Source organism: Esox lucius, chromosome 12 (assembly GCF_011004845.1).
Source record: "Esox lucius isolate fEsoLuc1 chromosome 12, fEsoLuc1.pri, whole genome shotgun sequence".
Classification (NCBI taxonomy): Eukaryota; Metazoa; Chordata; class Actinopteri; order Esociformes; family Esocidae; genus Esox; species Esox lucius.
This window is the reverse complement of record NC_047580.1, coordinates 27,914,363-27,934,500: the sequence shown is the minus strand read 5'-3', so window position 1 is coordinate 27,934,500 and position 20,138 is coordinate 27,914,363. Positions and strand designations below refer to the sequence as shown.

At 39.5% G+C, this 20,138-nt stretch overlaps 1 protein-coding gene across 3 annotated transcripts in view; it reads right to left on the bottom strand.

The window, feature by feature from the left end:
• Positions 1–7,636: 7,636 nt before the first annotated feature.
• nfatc2a (nuclear factor of activated T cells 2a) overlaps positions 7,637–20,138 on the bottom strand; it is a 29,827-nt gene continuing 17,325 nt past the window's right edge. For 2 of the 3 annotated variants that reach the window (XM_010875158.3, XM_010875156.3), the window contains exons 7-10: positions 18,181–18,236; positions 16,839–16,971; positions 15,855–16,592; positions 7,637–10,023 (exon numbers count right to left, since the gene is read on the bottom strand). In XM_010875158.3, coding sequence (XP_010873460.1) covers positions 9,968–10,023; positions 15,855–16,592; positions 16,839–16,971; positions 18,181–18,236 — 983 coding nt within the window. In that variant the 3' untranslated portion in view covers positions 7,637–9,967. The remainder of the gene's footprint in view (positions 10,024–15,854; positions 16,593–16,838; positions 16,972–18,180; positions 18,237–20,138) is intronic. The other variant, XM_010875157.3, reaches the window with a different exon arrangement.

Below are 20,138 nucleotides of genomic sequence, written 5' to 3'. Positions count from 1 at the left end.
AGATTTAAGTGTTTGAATAGGCTTACGTATTCTTGTGTTTTTTCATATAATGGTCTCGTCATGGAAAATGTTCATAGTAATTACACTTAGAAACTGGTGGAATCCTCTCAGCCATAAACGCTGGCATGCACCGCAAAAATAAACGCCAATCCTATTCTATTCTGTAGAAGTCAGTGAGAATTTGCATTTCTCCCTGTTTCACTGGTTGACATCTCCCTCTACTGGAAGTGTTTGGAATACAAGGCCCCAGGTTGAACTTCTCTTTAATTTACACTAGTAGTCACTATAACACAACGTACAAATCATGCCACATGACCCTTTTCAATCACATTTTACTACACTCTTAAAAAATATAATTTTCAAAGAGTGCTTTCATGAGGGATTGAAACCTCATAAATACGAAAAACCATTTTGATCTGAATAACACTTTTTCAACAATAAGTGTTCCTACCGGCAACCTTTAACATCGTAAGAACTGTTTTTGTAAGAAAGGCTCATTCTATACAGTACTATATTCCCAGCATTCTTTATTGCTGGGGGAATTGTTTGTTTTAGGTAAATATATACACATATATGTGTGACTGTATGTAGATATCTGTTTACAACTGTAGATGTAAGAACATACTAAAATCTGTTTTTACTTTCTACAAAATACTGTAGCTTGAACTAGTTACAAATAGGTGAAAGGCAATGTGTGTGTCTTAAGAACACAACCTGAGGGAAGATAGCTCTTAACCAATTAAATAATGAAGGATGATGAATTGGTAAAAATTTCTGGAATAAACAATAAATACTTCCCAGACGAAACATGACATATTGTATGAAAGGTTAATGAGCTGGATAGGATTCCAGGTACAATGAGAAGGTATGGCAAAAAAAAATGCAGTAGTGGTATTGTACAAGGAAAATGTTAAATGATAATATTTATATGTTATGGTGAATTCTACGGTTGCATGTCCTTGGGATCTGAGGAACATATGTAAGGACTTTAAACTACAACGCAACCCTTCTATTTAACGATTTACCCCCACCTCTCTCCAAATAGAGGTGATTAAAACTTTTGTAGAGAGTCAGGAGTATTCTGGGCCTTTTTTATTGCACTTCTACCACCACCATCAACCAATTACGACACAATCTCCATCTCATATCCTTCTTTAATAGACCATGCTGTCAGCTGTTCAGTGCTTTCTATGACAAAATGTTTTCACATTGTTCACCTAACTCACATTGGATCAGACTGAGCCTATCAAGGGCTGAAGATTTCTCATTTAAAGGACTGATAAAAAATGATGTTGGAGTTGTGATTTTATTAGACATGCAGTCATGATTTTACAACACAATTACCAAGTCACAGCGAGGCACTCAATAATGGCACTGACACTGAGCAGTACCTCACCAGCTGCCTTGCCTTATGTTGGCTTGCGCGTGCACACACACGCCCACCCACACATGCCCACCCACACACACAAACACACACACACCTCGCACACACGGTATAGTTATATAACCTGTATACGTTCATTTACTGACCATGTTTGTCCATGTCCAAGCTTGAGGAGCTAATACAAGTTTTCAGGTTTCACCAAATTTTTCAAGTACTTTGAGCATTTGAGTGAACCAGTCTGAATTGGTAGATTGATGAAAAGTACACTTTTGGGATTATGTTCATCAAAATTTGGGAAATATTGCATGAAAATGTAAAAGTTAAAGTTATGTTAATCATGATAATTATTAATAAGAATAATTATAACTGATAATGTAGTACCCTTTTACATTTAGTGGAAAAAAGTTATGTTTAGATACTCATTTTATTATTTACATAGTTTATCAGATTTAGAAAAAAATAAAAAGACTAATGTTATTACATTTACTGGTTTTATTATATTTACTGGAGATTTTGTGGTCCAATTTGTTCACTTAAACATTTATTGACATTTGAGTGAACATTTGAGTGAACCAGTCTGAATTGGTAGATTGATGAAAAGTACACTTTTGGGATTATGTTCATCAAAATTTGGGAAATATTGCATGAAAATGTAAAAGTTAAAGTTATGTTAATCATGATAATTATTAATAAGAATAATTATAACTGATAATGTAGTACCCTTTTACATTTAGTGGAAAAAAGTTATGTTTAGATACTCATTTTATTATTTACATAGTTTATCAGATTTAGAAAAAAATAAAAAGACTAATGTTATTACATTTACTGGTTTTATTATATTTACTGGAGATTTTGTGGTCCAATTTGTTCACTTAAACATGTATTGACATTCCACTGGTAAACCTGCTGGGGACATTCATTGATAGGCTGACATGGAAACCTGAGGGCAGACATTCTTATGTTTTTAAAATAAAAGAGGTAAACAACAAATGAAAGCTTGATGCAAAATGTATTTCTGTTTTAACAGAATCAAATGTAGTAAGCAATATGAGATCACTTGTGAATTTCTCCATTAGCCAATGTGGTAATTGAAAGGACATTAACAGGCTAACGAACGGCTCCACAGCGTTGTATTTGTACAAGTCTTATGTACGTGTATATGCCTGCAAGCTCTGCAGGAAACTGACTAACGTGTCTGACTGAGAAAATTATCCAGGACTTTGAGAAGTGTGGCTGCTACTGGACAATCCCAACCTTATTCAACACCAACAGGCCATCACTGTTGATGAAGGGCCCTACAATTTTTAGAGAAGGAAATTCTGGCCTTTCTGAGTAGTTATACCTATCCAGTTGTTTGCAAGCCCAGATGAGTACTGGAGAGTTACTATTGATATTAATTTCATTTACACACCAAAACTTTAGCTTTACAGTAGTAATTCTATTCTATTTACAGTGGATATAAAAGTCTACACACCCCTGTTAAAATACCTAGTTTTTGTGATGTAAAAGAATGAGACAAAGATAAATCATGTCAGAACTTTTCCCCTTTTAATGTGACCTATAATGTGAAAATGTCAACCCCCTCAAAGATTTCAACTGAAATCTTTGAGGGGGAAAAATAAAAACCTTACAATAACCTGTTTGCATAAGTGTGCACACCCTCTTATAACTGGGGATGTGGCTGCGTTCAGAAATAACCAATCACATTCAAACTCATGTTAAATAGAAGTCATTACACACCTGCCATCATTTAATGACAAATAAAGTTGTTCTAGTAGGATCTTCCTGACATTTTCTTAGTTGCATCTCAGAGCAAAACCCATGGTCCGCAGAGATCTTCCAAAGCATCAGAAGGATCTCATTGCTGATAGATATCAGTCAGGAGAAGTGTACAAAATAATTTCCAAAGCATTAGATATACCATGGAACACAGTGAAGACAGTCATCATCAAGTGGAGAAAATATGGCACAACAGAGACATTACAAAGAACTGGACGTCCCTCAGAAATGTATGAAAAGATGAGAAGAAAACTGGTCAGGGAGGCTCCCAAGAGGCCTACAGCAACAGTAAAGGAACTGCATGAATTTCTGGCAAGTACTGGCTGTGTGCTACATGTGACAACAATCTCCCGTATTTTTCATATGAATGGGCTATGGGGTAGGGTGGCAAGACGGAAGACTTATCTTACAAAAAAAAAACATCCAAGCCGGGCTGAAGTTTGCAAAAACAAACATCAAGTCTCCCAAAAGCCAGTGGGAAAATGTGTTATGGTCTGATGAAACCAAGGTTGAACTGTTTGGCCATAATTCCAAAAGGTATGTTTGGCGCAAAAACAACATTGCACATCACCCAAAGAACACCATACCCATAGTGAAGCATGGAGGTGGCAGCATCATGCTTTGGGGCTATTTTTCTTCAGCTGGAACCAGTGCCTTATTCAGGGTGGAAGGAATTATAAATATTGCCACATCAAGATGTGCCATGCTAATAGACTCCTACCCAAAAAGACTGAGTGCTGTAATAAAATCAAAAGATGCTTCAACAAAGTATTAGTTTAAGGGTATGCACACTTGGTTATTGTGAGTTTCTTATTTGTATTTTTCCCTCTCAAAGATTTCAGTTTGTTTGTGGAAAAAGTTCTGATATGATTTATCTTTGTCTCATTCTTTTACATCACAAGAACCTGGCATTTTAACAGGGGTGTGTAGACTTTTTATATCCACTGTATTGGTTTTAAATTAGAGTCACTGAATTGGACCACAAATCAGAAACCGATTTCTCTGAATGTCGAAATTGCTAAAAGTAAATTTCAAAGTATTTTGTCATACATTTTGAATTTGGCTAAATCACGATACTCTACTGAGGCTAGTAATGACATCAGGGAGAGATCAATGGAATTCCAATTGCATAAGGCTCTCATGTTTTTTTGTTGTTGTTCTGAATCAAATCTCACACATTAAATCAGAACTATAGCAGTCTGATCTCATTATTGACCAATTTGAACATAAAGGGCACATGAGTCACAGACCAACTGGATAACTCTCAGCCAGTAAGAGTGTCCATCCAACCCGACCCACGTGCCTTGTTGTTATGATGTAATACACAGAGACTTCCTGAACATAGGGTTCATTCACAGAGTCCTTCTCCAGCGACTCCAGACACCAAAATTAGGCTCCAAACACTGTCTCCTGGCAACAGGGCTCACAGGGTTACAGTGAACTCCCTTGTTGTTATTTATTTGAGGGAGGGGTGGGTGGGTTTGGATATGGGAGTGTGTGTGTGTGTGTAGATTTGTGTGGGTATTTGTGTGAGTGTGAGGTGTCAATGGGTTTGTCTGTAACACTGACGATGAAGCTGTGGTGAAAATGAACACGGAGAAAGCATAACAGAAGTTGTCACCCCGTTGATGTGCCAAGCAGAAGAATAGTGGAGAGGTTTGGGGTACTGTAGCATGAATCACAGACTAAAATCTCTTTTCCCGCACAGAAACCACAAACAGTCTAAAGAGAGACACCAGTGACAATATTACCTTGCCAAGAACAAATTTAGGATGCTAAAAAAAAAAAAGCCAGGAAACTGATGTTAACAAGTTTGGTGTAAGAGTTCTATGAAATATTTTATATATAAAATACATATGTTAGCTAAGTGTTCACTTGATGTATTTGTTATTATAATGTGGCTAGTTATGGCACAAATGTCATAAAGGATACCATTACATTAAACATTACCTGCTATATAACATTATCTTGCAAAAGTATTCAAACCCCTGACAAATTCTCTCATCTTAATGGATTACAGATGGTACATTAAAATGTTGCTCTGTTTCGATATAATAAAACACTAACCCAAAAATTCCAATACGTTGCTTTTGTAAGTATTCCAACCCCATGCTGTGGAAGCTCCCAGTTTAAACTCAGTTTAACAAAGACTCAGTTTTCTTACCATTGACCTCCTGTGAACCATTAATGTTGCTCACACATTTTCTGGATTAAAACCCCACTGTAAGGAGAATGAGCATTCTAAAGACTAAGAGATAAGATAATTAACATGCAATGATTAGTAAAAGGGCATGAAATAATTAAAGTGGGGTCTATAATCAGGGACTTGAAAGTGGCATCACACCACCCAAACACTGCCAACAAAAGACTGCCCCCCAAACCTCAGCAGGTAAAAACAAGTAGGAGACTTGTGAGAAAAGTCACAGAGAGCCTAACAATCACTTTGAAGGATCTACAGAGTTCATTGCCAGAGAGTGGATTAATGGTACACCTTTCAACCATATTAAGAGCAATGCATAACACTGACTTGTATTGAATGGTGGGAAGAAAGAAGCCATTCTTCAAAAAGTACCATCTGAAGGCAGAGTACCACCTGGGTCTTCCGACAACACAACAACCCAAAACAGTCAAGCAAATCTATCAAAGAAAGGCTCAGGAGAAAGAACATTTCTCACAAATGGATTGTGCCATGTTCAGGGGTTTTGGCAAATTGCAGTCAGTTTTTCTTATGTCTCTCTAACAGCATTAGGAACTCCCTTTAATCAAATTGATGATGGATGGCTCAAATGTAAATTGTCACACCATGTCTGAAGGTCAGCTTTAATCTGTTGATAGTTGATCAATGACTATTCTCCAACATTCAAATCATCCTTTGCCGCAAAGTCCATCAAGGTGTCTTTTGTGGCTTTGTACAGGAAGGTTGGTTACAGTAGCATGTAAAGCAATATAGAGCAAGGGTGCCAATTTTTTGGGCAAAACTTACATAAGAGGCCAATATGTTATATATATATACAGCATATATATACAGCTCTGGAAAAAATTAAGAGACCACTGCACCTTTTTCTTTCCTTTCCAAAAAAGTCTAAAAGGAAGGTTTTGAGTGAGGAACAGAAGGGTTAAAATTAAGAGACCACTGCATACTGAACGCTTCTGTTCCTCACTCAAAACTTTCCTTTTCAACTTTTTTGGAAAGGAAAGAAAAAGGTGCAGTGGTCTCTTAATATACATATATACTGTATATATATATATATTCCTATTGAGAAGTGGATTCCTGAAGGAATGAAAAAAAAAGCAGCATGGTAAAACCAAAAAAAAAGCAGTTCTCTACGACAAACATACACACAGCTGTTTTTATAGAATGTGATGACGTGATGCTGTTTCGCAAGCAAGACAGTACACTTTGTTGAGATGCGAGGCCAGTTGTTCAGCGCCAGTTGGATCTCCTAGTGATCATACCATGAAGCAAACATCGTAGTCTTTGGAGTATCTCAGCTGTGGGCTTATCATTTACCCGGTTCCTGTGTGTCTCACAGCTTGGTTTTTAGGCCGTGGGGTGCTTTCATAGCAGCAAGTGGTTGTTCACCATCTTCTTGGACGGTGTGATCATGCCCCGGTCCCCAGAGAGAAAGGTTGCTGGTTCAAATCCCAGAAAAGGTGAACAATCCGTTGCTGTACACCTGTGAAGGTTAACTCCAATGGCTCCCTGCTACGTGACTGAAATGGGCAAATCAGGGAGGCCGAGTATTTCGACTGACAGCGTTTTAGGTGTGACATTAACATGCAGATAGGTTAAACACTGTCTGCCATGCATATACCGAAACATCCATGCAGATACTGATCTGATTTGTTAGGCAAAACCTTGGTAAGACTTTCTCAATCTGTGCGTATCTCTGTTCTGTCTGTGTCAAGGTTCTGTATGCAAAAGTAACAGGTTGTCCTTTCTGTAGAAGAGTTGAGACTGCACCTGTCAAATAGCAGAGTGACAAGAAAACCTTTTTGGCCTACTATCGGTCAATCACAAATTGTCTTAAGGTATAGCGTCTCATACTAAGAGACTCTGCAACAATGTCAACAAGTCATGAAAGTGCTGAACACAGGACCTGGTCTGACCACCAACAGTCACCACCTAAACTGGGCATGTTGAATGAAGTCGATTAAATCCAGTAGATTCAGAAATTGCCATACTTTGTAAGTAGATACGAACATTGAAAGCACCTGCGATCTCAATTTTGTTATAAACTACACAAATTATGTACCGAAATTTGAGAAATCTGCAATGAATTTGGGACATACCTTTTGCAGAACTTAGAGCGACTTAGTGAGCACATACAGGACATTTGCATAGTTTTAGTACACTATATATCATGATGTTGATAGACAAATCGGAAATACTGAAATGTCCTTACTGTATTGTGACAAATTAATGACAACAAAACTACACAAAAAGTACAATAACTGTAATATTCTTTACGATTTATTGCTAGTTTAAAAATACATGTTTTGCCTCTGAAAAAATAGAGATGAAAATGACACCCAACGTTGTTTTAAGGAAACATACAAAAGATGATGAAAACATATAATGTGGATTATCAAGCAAAATAAAAACTACAGAGGACTGTCTTCACTCAAGCACAGATGTGTTTATAAAACTTGTAAGACATCTGAAACAAAAATATAACCTGTTTCTCTAAAGCAGATTTCAAATATTAGAATAAACTGAGTATTATGCCACATCCTGACAGCTGTATATATGGCTTTTTGTATAGTACTTAGACAAAAGAAAGACAAAGCCTGAAAACAACTGATGCAGTTCATAGAACATATTTTCGACTTACACTTAACTTCAAATTAAAAAAGAAGACTAACAGAAGCATTACTATTTACAATTCAGTAAAGTTTACATTCAAGATATTTCAAACACACTGTATGCTGTACATTGGCAGAATGGCTCAATTAAAAAAACATTTGTAACAACTAAAAGCTAGAACTATCTATGTTCTTCTCTCTTTGTACTGTACCTGTCTATTCTGTTTTCTGTTTTGTTTGGACCCCAGGAAGATAACAACGACCATAATACATAAAGCCTATTGATGTATTTTCATAGCAAATAAAAGCACATTTTACATAATCTGTTTACTGGTACACTGGTCAGGTTTACACTTTTGGATAGTATTTGTAATGTTTTTAAAGTGTATTTTTCTGTATAGAAACTGTTTAAAATATTGAACATATTTTAGTTGATATGCATCAAAAAGCTATTCTAGCTTACAATATAAATGCACTTTGAGCACTTGGAAAAGTCCATGTTTGAATGTACATACAATCTGACCGTGACCCAAAAAAGCATAGCCCATCTTAGAAATATGGAATTATTTTGGAAATGTAAGGTATATGTACAGTACAGTAAAGAAGAAAAACACGTATAGTATAAGCACTGCATATACTATAATATTGATTGTTATTGCCTGAAAACATTTATATTACTTACAAAGTTAGGGTAAATTCCATTTAAATTCCAATTGAATCAACATTCCAATTGTCTTCAATACTTTACAATGAAGACTGTTTTGAATCTGAAGTACTTGACTGGAAATAAAATGTGAATTGTCCTTAACGCTGGTTAATTACACCCAAAATAAATAGAAATAAGTATGTTAAAATATATGTTATACACATTTTATGCATTTCTCAGGTGGAACCAAAAATGACACAGATTTGAAAATTGATGTAATGTTACATTCAAATTGGTTTATAATCAACTAGGAACACACAAGTAAAAATGAATGACTCCCTTTTAAATGTTGTATTTTAAAATTCAACCTGCACATATAATAACTGGGTTAAATTCACAATTGCATTTCCACCTAATCCTTTTGTGTGTAATTCAATATCCAATAATTATTCATTAGGAAAGATACATTGCTTTTTTCCTCCAAGGTTTTCAAAATTATCTGCATCATCACTGGCCTAGAAAAGGCATCTTTGGCAAATCAACTGCTTATACAGTAATATACATGTATCACGTGACCCAAATATAATGAAGAACAAATCAATAAACAATGGAAAGACGACACACTATGTAAGAATATACCTACGCAGATATTCCCCTATAAACAGTGCATATAACTTTCAAATTGAAATAACGTTGATTTCCTAGAATTTCATGTGTGGTAACAAACTGGTACATAGAAGAAAATAAAAACATACAACACAAAGAAAAGTAAGCTACACAAGCAAGAATATGGGAAGATGAAATTACAATTAAATATTTATTTGGTTATTAGCATGGCAGTACGCTTGTCATTTAGAGTAGCGAGATGAGATGATCAAAGTAAGCTGAAGAACAATTTTTGTCATTGAATTGCACAGCTAATGGAATACACTTCACAGTGTAAAGGTGACAGAACTGTCAACAAGATCGGTACGAGAGTGAAAGTTTTTGCATAATGGTTTAACACCAACCTTTCTACAGCAACAGAACGGGATTGATTGTGACTTGCTTGTGAATTTCCCACCTCAGTCATTGTATAAACTGTTCCATTGAATCAGATTAAATTATGTAGCAATAAAACAAGACACAATCCTATTTTTTTTTTAGAGCTTAAAAAATAGGAAGATTATCCTTGGCAGCACATTCTTTGGCATTGGGTATAAGGGGCCCTTTATATGAAGGAAACGGACAAAGGGGCCAAATGGCTGGTAGCAGGTGTTGATATAGGGCTGATAAAGAGATGGGCACACAGGAAAGAAGAGGAGGTTCCCATGGCGATGCAGAGTGAGCTGCAGCTGTCCACTTCCTGTTTCCTATGTGTGACCTCTGGCCTGCACGCCAGTCAGATCCTTCCTTATGATCTCGTTTACTGCAGGGAGGAGGGAAAAATTACAGGGTGTTAGTCATAGCATCAAAGCTGTTGCATTTCATGGCTCCAGGGAGGGCCATTTTCACTACTGTCCTTTTCATATCTTCTTTTCCATTACAACAAACAATTACAAAGGTACTATATTTTACACAGTACAAAAGGGCAAAAAATCTCAACATAAATCTACTGATGCTACGGTAATACATCTCCAAGAGACACAAAACACAATAATTGCTGAATACTCTTTGTGTAGGTTTTCTTGTTTTTGCCACATTGATTATATTAAAGACCCCTTAATGCATATTTACAAAATGTTATTGTAGCAACAATAAAATGAAAATGTAAGAAAACATGTATTATATTAATATAATGTTACCATTAAAACAAGGACAAATACTTAAATACGTGTCATTTTATCATTAATGACCTACAAAGCTTCTTAATGGCAAATATGTACAGTAGCATCAGAAATCCAGGGTGTGTACTGTATCTGAGTCAGTCCTGGGCACATCAAGTTTGTTTTTTTTGCAGTACATATCTGATAAAATCAAAGCTTGATGACAATTTAATTACTTTAATCAGTGTTACATCCAGTCTATGAATTTACTGCACTTTCAAATTACCATCACTTCCTGTTGTTCTGCTGTCAGATAGGTGACTCAAAACACGGGGGTATGGATGGAAACTTTCACTGCTTCTACATTCTAAAAATAGTCTCAACTGTGTGTAGTGGGATATCGCACCACCCTTAAAGAAGAAAAACCTCCAGTTCTTTGAGGAGATGAAGGAGGTGGAAATCTACTGTGCACTCTGCACTCCAGAACTTCCAAGAATATTTCAATGATGTTCAGATCTGGCGTTTGGGGAGTTCATGGAATGTGTTTGACGTCATCCTGGTGTTCATAAAACCCCTCTTGAATTTGTTTGGCAGTGCGTTTGGGACTGTGCACGGCACTGTCATCCTGGAATATTGTAATATCATGAGGGAAGTTCTGCACCATAGGGTGTACCTGGTCCTGTAAAAAAGCTTTATATGCGATCGTATTTGAGGCTGTGCTTTTGGGACATTGAGCGACTATTCACTTAAGCGTCTGTCCATCCATGTGGGTCAACTTCCACGTGTGACCGCTTTTCCTCTTTGACGATAGAATGAGCCCATGTTCAGCATATGCTGTCATTCTCTTTGACATGGTTCCTCATTACCCAGAATACATTTCCAGTTTTTGAGACTGGTGCACCTGCAATTCAGGGACTGACTGTTAGGCCTATTCAGGAACTTGGGTCATGAAATTTGCTCTTGAATATCAAAGTGCTAATTGTCATACTTCTTTTATAGCTGTCACGTGTGTACTGCTAACTGTCAAAAACAGACCTTTGCACGTGACCTTTGCAGCGGCATCTGTAATTTTGGGATTTAATGAATTCTAAGTAACAACCCTTTTCTATGTGGTGTTTTGGTTATTTTGTCCGCCCACTGTAGATATCTGTGGGCAGACAAAATAAAACAACGATACTGTCATCATGCTAAATGGAAAAAAAAATGTCTGTCATACAATATCTGTCATAACAAGAGTGAAACGGTTAGATAAAAATGAAGAGTGATTGTATGACCTCACTAAGCTAATGGGACAGCTACTGTAGCTGTGGTTACATTGTAGGATCACATTATCAATGGGGAAATTGAAAGGAAACCGGCAGTAAGCTCAGAGGAATGTCCAGTAGGTTGAACACGTAGCCTAAACCGCGTCTTTCCAGACAAGGCTACATCCTATGCCCGGTACTCTGTCTTTATCAGTAGCTAACAGCGTCAAGGGGCCTGGGAGAAGCCTGTATATACTGGCATTATCACACAGGATCCTGGCGCCATTGCTTCTGGTTGTGACTCCTAAGGGACACATACCACATATCAAGGAATAACAGTGTGAAACTGGTCAACACTGACATCAACATGGTGAACAGGTGTCTCATGCCCATTGGTTTAAAGGCTTTACATGTCACATACTCTATTATAGCGAGACACTTTAAATTGTTCACAGATACTATATGAATAATCTTAAAATATACACAAATACAAGCAATCTTTTTTGAAGGGGGTCTGAAGAGGACTTTTCATTGAGGTAACAGATGTGAGTGAGAGAGTAAGCAGCATCACGCTTGGTATATTGTGTTGTTTTAGACTGTGGGCTTGGGGAACTCAATATCCAACAGGCTTTTAGGAGGCCTATTTTAAGCAGTGACCTATATAATAGGACAGGAGAAAGGGTGCCACCATTTAAAAGCAAGTTCAACGAAAACAGACACATAGACTGATCCCTGGTTCGGCAGCAGTTATCCTTTCTGAGAGACAACAGCCTTCATCCCAAACAACACAGATTCAAGACACACACACACACACACACACACACACACACACACACACACACATGAATTCAGCAGAGTTTGATATTTTTCGGGAAAACATTCTCATTGCAATGCAAGTTACTGAGTTATTTACCAGTGACGCATTTCATCCGAGTATTTTTGTCTGTCAAACTACCCAGAAGCCCAAGCCTTCTTCAACCTTTATGAGTATCATTCTCATCTCGACTCCCTGATCATCTGCAGATGTGAACGGAAAATAAACGTCGGCCCTCTACAGCCGCTCTATACTAAATACACTTTATAGAGCATAGCTGCCCAGAGAGGAGATGCATCCCGAACAGAAACAGGGAGGACCAACTACAGTGGCCAAACCGGCTCGGTGCTCCAATTCTCCCCACTGTCGTCACAACCTCAGGTCCAGATTTATTCTAGTCTATAGTGGAACTCCCTCTGACACCTAATGCCATAAAAGAAACCTTCATCTCCACAACGGTGCCACCGGACTTTCCTGAGCATAAAAATGGGTCTTGAAGAGGCGAGTGGTGCGCCAGAGCGAGGACGGCTGGACAGTTATACAGTAGGGAGCTTTAACTGAGCCTAATGAAGGGTTGGCACTGGCTGGCCTTTTGAGACTGGCCCAGGGAACACTCAGACTTCACCATACAATAGGTGAGTGTCTGGCTTTAGCGTTCTGCACCAATGAACGCGTTTGTTTACCAACCGGGGGTTGAAGTGACAGACAGAGAGACAGACACACACACGCACACAGTACAGTACAGTGGGAGACTCAGTAACCACACACGGCCTACTGTGAGTTGGTGGAGTCTGCTGAAAAGTAACCCTGAGCAAGTGGCATGGATAGACAGTTACCTGAGCAAGTGGCAGGTATAGACCTGACCTTCTAGAGATCAAATAAAGTATAATGTTGCACACGTTTCTTTTCCACTTCCGTATTAATCATTGCCATGCAAAAGAGGAATTCACAGAATACAGAATAATAAGAACCAAGTTTCTTTAAGAACTGAGGTTCTTAACTTTTCTTAACTCTGGTTCTCTGTGTTCAGTGGGGCCACGTTACTCTTGCGGTCTTTGATCTGCTCACTGGTAAGTGAGAAACTTAATGTGTGTTCACAAAGCTGTTTTCCTGTGTGCTTTATCTCTGAACACAGCTCTCTCTCTTTAATTCTGCCCCTGCTCCAATGCCCCTGGGTCTAATTCCAGTAGGTTTCACTACAGTATGATGAGGAACGGAAAGCTTTAGGTACAAGAGTGTGCCACTCCTATTCTTTACAAGAAAATCTGTTTCAACATTGCATACAGCACCGTTACAGGATAACAGCACTTGTAGGCACACATGCAAGACCTGGCTTCCGTGAATGGCGCTTACAGTGAACTATGAAGCCCATTCCTTGTTTTTGGTTTTACTCAGTGACATTACTTTGCTCTATTGTCCCTTTGCAATGTGAAACTCGAGTGCAGTGTTGCCAAGATGACACGGCTCTAAACTCTAAACCACAGAATCAGAGCTGACTTTTCGAAATGAGCAAGGTATGAGAGACATCTGACTCATTTATGAGTCTTGTTTTTCTGAAAACATCTTTGTGAGTTTCAAATAAATTCCTTATCGTTTTGGAAAAAACCAAACTTTATTTAAAAGGACAAAGGGACATCCTGCATTTCCCATCTCCCTGAGTAGTCTAACTGAAAATAAAACCCCCTGGTGACACGGGGCAGCATCCACAAAGATATTGCACACGTCAGCCACTAGAACTGATTTGGGGTGGGTGAATTCTCGTCCAATTTAGCATAACCAATGGATGTTTCAGAGAAAATTTTTATATCACTTTCATTCTTTGTCTCAGACAAAACCCACAGTATATGAAAGCTATACAATTGGGAAATTGTAGCAAAAACCGCCAAATTATTTTACAAGCCTTACAGGATTTTTCTTCTGAAGTTATAACCCAAAGTGCAATTGAATTACCGTAGGCAATTACAATTCAGCACTTGCGAATTCCGCAATTAGTATATTTTATGGGATTTCCAGGGAAACGTGGCAGCAGCTACCCGAATAAAACGACAGTACAGAGGGATCCATGGAGACTTTGGTGGGGAGCTTTCAGATCAACACCTTGATGTCAGGGAGGATGGAACAGAGTCCACTCAGTATGACCCTCCCAGTTACTCCGTGTCCATTCAGAAACCATAAATGCTGTTGCTGTTTACTGAAGGAAACCCTATTAGACCATCCAAAACTAAATTCCCATTCCTGGCCACTTTTCTCAGTTTCAATTTTTCCACCCGGGCTGAGCCCCTTCCCTTTTCCTGCTGCCGTCTCCCTCCCGAATCCCACCCTTAGCAGTATCTCCTGGAGATCAGGCCGGGTTTTCTCAAGTAGAGCAGCTGCAAATAGGAATTTCTTGTGCCAGATTGGCAGAATTCTGGGCCAGAACGTATCCTCCAGTGGGTTCCCCCACAGAACTGAAGGGCGTGGGGCCAAGGGGAGACCCTGGCCAAGTATAACAAACAAAGAGGCTTTCCCCAGCTCGCAGAGGCAACCCGTTCCACTGTTTCACAATGGTTGCCATGGAACTTGTTTTTCAGATCATAACAGTGTCAACATATCCAGGCGGTCAGTCAGGAGAGCTGACTGCTGCTTTTCCCTCATTTTTATTTTTTTCCCCCCACGAAATAAATAGAAGAAATAATTTCCTGGTGCGTGGCGATGCCAGAGGAACCCCTCTCTCGCTCTGACTGCCTTTTAGTGAACTGAACAACAGGGTGGTCCTGAAAAATCCCCAGACTATCAGGGTCACAACCCTTTAAACTCTTCAGACCTGATCTGACACTGTCAAGGTCAAACTAGCTTTCCGTCCCAACCAGAGGTCAACAGGGACAACATTATTACGGTGATCCCACTGGAATAACAGTTTGGGTTGGAACATAAGGAATGGTTGTGGGATGTGGATGTGGTCTGTTATTCCTATCTGACAAGGTAAGAACTGGGCTAATAAGGGTAGGTAGAAATATATGACTCATAACCCATGTTATTTCCACCTAGAGTGGAAAACAGACGTAACATTATCTCCTGGCCTGGCATCTTAAGAAGGACTGTTTTTAAAGTACAGGCTGTTTTATTGGCCTTGTTCCCATAGATAAATCAAGTGGAAAAGTTTGGAAAATAAACTTTCGTTAGCAGGATAGCACTTGACTGCTTGATATGAAAATGGTAATCAGCAGTGTGAATACTCTAAGTGAGATTTAGATGTTTTCATTGGGAATGTTTCGCAACACTGACCAGGCAGGACATAAGTCAGAGGCAATGGTGTCCCATGTCAACATTTAGCTCAAATGTTTGAATATTTAACAGATTCCTTCAATTAATTGTCTAAAATCCATTTGGTTATGATTCTGATAAAAAAACTAATAACACATTCATTGTGAGGCATAAAAGCCTGGCACTAACTTACACTCACCGTCATCAAGGTACATTTGATCAAGGTTCTCCTCCTTCACCGTGACTCGTTCTCCGGCGAGGCTGGGTCTCTGTTCCTCTCCGGTGGGGGCGCACCTCTGGGCCTCCACCCCTACAGGGGGAGACCTGCCCCGGGGCGCCACCTTGAGCGCGTAGGGCTGCTGTTGGATAACCGTGGTGGGGTACTGTTGGGGGGAGTGGGCCGGGATGGGCGAGTGGGCCTGGGGTCCAGTCTCCTGAGGGTACCCATCACAGTAGATGATGTGCTGCTGGTTGTCGGGCGGCTGGGGGGGCGGCGGGTCACCCCCCCGCAGCAGCGGCTGGTTGGTGGGGGAGAACTGGATGATGGAGGGGTGTTGGCCCTGGTCCCCTCCGTGGTGCTGCTGAGCTCCCAGGGGCGACGACTGGGCCGGGGAGCTCGTGTGCACCAGGACAGAGCGATGTGGCTCGGGACTCATCCCCAGGCCTCCTGTCTGCTGGTACGGGCCACTGAGGCTCTTGCCACCGCGGGAGTGCACGATGGCCGGGCTGTGCTGCTGGAAGCGGGGGTCAGGGCCGGGGAGGCCGTAGCGGGCCTGCTGACAGGATGCCAGGCTGGAGACCAGGCCGTTGTCCGGGTGGATGATCCCACGGGAACCTGGGCTGTGATGGTAGTAGGACTGGGGAGACAAACCCAGGATCTGGGGCATGGCGAATGGATAGTCATCAACAGGCTCCGTCTTAATGGAAGGAACTGCGGGAGGGATGGAAGACCATTCGTAAGAGTACAGATTAGGTACCGCTGTTAAGAGTAACTACAATCTGATGCAACAAGTGACATATCGAGTAGCAGCCAATAATAGAATAAACGTTGCAGGGAATAGCATGTGACGTGCTTTCATTCCTAAATTATACTATTTCCCATGGCCTTGGTTGCACACAATACTCTCAAAACTATCAGAGCACATGGCCTCCTTACTGCGATGGTGATGGCGCCTACCTGCCAGGGGAGTATACGTGAAGTGCTGTGGTTGGCTGCGCTTCCTCTTCCCGTTGATTACATAGAAGTTCACTTTGACCGGGTGGCAGATGGACGGATCACGATAGGAGGGGATCTCAACAAACAGCAGACTCTACACAACGACATTGATTTCAGTTCACGTCAATTCGTCAGCTGGTTAGGAGCTGTTATTGATCCGAGCTCCACAACCATTTCCCCGGAGAGAGGTTTACCACAGCCCTAATCAAGACCCCGATAGGAGTAATTAACTCGTTAGAGCTGAGACAAGAACAAATCTGAAGTGAAAAATATCTGGTTTAAGAGGTCTGCTACTAGATTACAGTACAGTAAGTATTTGCCCCTTTGCCTATTACATTTTTTTATCAGAAAACGGAAACCTCATAAGATAATGGGAACCTGATAGATACAAATAACACAACATTATTTATTCATGAATGTTTTAATTAACAAAGTTATGTGAGTAATTGCCCTCACACTCAAACTGGTTCTGAAACCTTTAGCTGCAATGGCTGCTCAAAAACACTTATAGGTGCTGATATGTCTTCCACACTGTTTTTGAGGAAGTTCTGCCCACTTTCATGCACTTAGCAACATTTCAAGCTTTTTAAATAAACTCGTAATGTTCATTTCACTTCATGCCACAACCTACCATTTGGGTATAGGTGGGGATATTAACTAGACCATACCAAAACATTGTAAAACTGATCGATTGACCATTGATATCAGACAAGTGCCGTCAAATGAAGTGTTTACTTTTCATCAACTACAGGCAGCATTGACAGCAGTCATTGCAGTGATAGGTCACGTCAAACAAATTCAGTACCCAAAATACTCAAAAATAGAGAATCTGAAAGGGGGCAAATATTTCTCAAAACATTCATGTTGCAAATGTGGGGGAACCCATACAGAAAAATGTCAAAGGAGATTTTAAAAATCTCCTTTTAATTGTAAATTGTTTAATTGTTCCTCAAAAAACATATGAAGAACCTACCCCTCAAAAATAAAAAGATAACACAAGCCTCTTTAAAAAACCATTAAAAAGGGCTTATTCAAAGAACTTTTAGGGCTTTCCCATACAGTTTCAATTTGAAGAAACTCTGAAGGATTGTTGTTGTAAAATAATTTTTATAAAGTGTACATTGAGTATAACCCCTGCACTGTAAATGTGACAATGGTAAGTCTTGACAAAGTAAATTATTACTGTAAAAACAAATATGAATAAAAACTAGGACAAGCAATCCACACAGAATGGTCAGTGCACCGGTCTGACCACTGTTTAGACATTAACAAGTCGTACTTCTATGAAAGCACTGGTACTCACAGGCTGACATTTATCTTTGTCTACAGTCGCCTCCATCTCCCATATCTGCTGTCCATCTGCAGAGACAGTCAAGGTAAAGATTTGGTCAGATCCAATCAACGAGTCAAGGAGAAATAACACCAGACAACACACACACACACACACAGATTATATTGTTATACAAAGATGATATTTTTATTCACTGCAAACGTAAAATTGCTACGTAAAAACATAATTCTTACAAATAAATATGAATTTCATTTGAAGTCGGAAGTTCACATACACCTATGCCAAATACATTTAAATTCAGTTGTTCACAATTCCGGACATTTAATCCCAGGAAACATTCCCTGTCTTAGGTCAGTTAGGATCGCCACGTTATTTAAAGAATGTGAAATGTCAGAATAATAATGGAGGTAATGATTGATTTACATTTTTATTTCTTTCATCACATTCCCAGTGGTGTAAGAAGTTTACAAACACTCAAATAGTATTTGGTAGCATTGCCATTCAATCATTTAGCGTGGGTCAAACATTTTGGGTAGCCTCCGACAAGCTTCCCAAAATAAGTTGGGTGAATTGTCACCCATTCCTCCTGACAGAACTGGAGTAACTGTGTCAGGTCTGTAGGCCTCCTCACCCCCATGCTACTTTTCAGTTCTGCCCATAAATGTTCTATAGGATTGCAGTCAGGGCTTTATAACGGCCATTTCAATACCATGACTTTGTTGTTCTTAAGCCATCTGCCACAACTTTGGAAGTATGTTTGGGGTCATTGTCATTTGGAAGAGAAGACCCATTTGTGACTAGGTTTTAACTTCCTGACTGATGGCTTGCAAGCCTCCCCCTTTCTACTCCAAACATAATGATGGTCATTATGGCCAAACAGTTCCTCTGTTTCATCAAACCAGAGTACATTTCTCCAAAAAGTATGATCTCTGTCCCCATGTGCAGTTGCAAACCATAGTCTGTCTTTTTATGGTGGTTTTGGGTCAGTGGCTTCTTCCTTGCTGAGCGGCCTTTTAGGTTATGTTGATATACTGTAGGAGGTTTTAGTGTGTATATAGATACTTTCGTATCAGTTTCCTCCAGCATTTTCAGGGGGTCCTTTGCTGTTGTTGTGGGATTTATTTGCACTTTCTTTGCTCCCAAAGATGAACCAGACTTGTGGAGGTCAAATTTTTTTTTTCTGTGTTTGATTTCTTTTCATTTTTCTATAACTAAGACATGCTGTTTAATGGCGCTGTCAGTTCACAGTATGTAAACTTCTGACCCCCTGGAATTGTGATGTAGTGAATTATGATGTGAATTATAAGTTAATACTATGTCTGTAAACAATTGTTGGAAAAATTACTTGTGCCATGCACAAAGTAGATGTCCTAACCGAATTGACCAAACTACAGTTTGTTTACATGAATTCTATGGAGGGGTTGAAAACTGAGTTTTCATGACTTCAACCTAAGTGTATGTAAACTTCCGACTTCAACTGTATGTTAGATATCGGAGGTGATAGCACGTATATCTATAGCCAATGCATTAGCTCCATTGTTCCTTCAGCAGTTTGAACCAGTGTAGGAAGGGATTATCCACCTATCGGAGAACACAATGCCTAGTTTCACACAAACATCCCATCGCTGTGTGCCACCAAACCATAGGCCATATGAATAACATGCAGGAGGAGTTAGAGAAGGCTATTTGTGTCACTCTGATTAGAGAAGGCTCTTTGTGTCAAATAGATTAGATCTCTTTTCTAACCACTTCCTTTTCCACCCCTCTGCTCACCTACAGTCTGAGACTGCTATAGATTCACCATGAACTGAAACCAGTTACCTGAACTTCTATTCACTAGCCGAAGCTGTGGTGAGCTCTTAGAAACAGATCCTTACCATAATACAACAAGATACCATACAAAACAAAAATCACATTGATGTGTGCCCGGCAATATTGGGATTCTTTTGGAGGTAAAGCAAAGTATATAT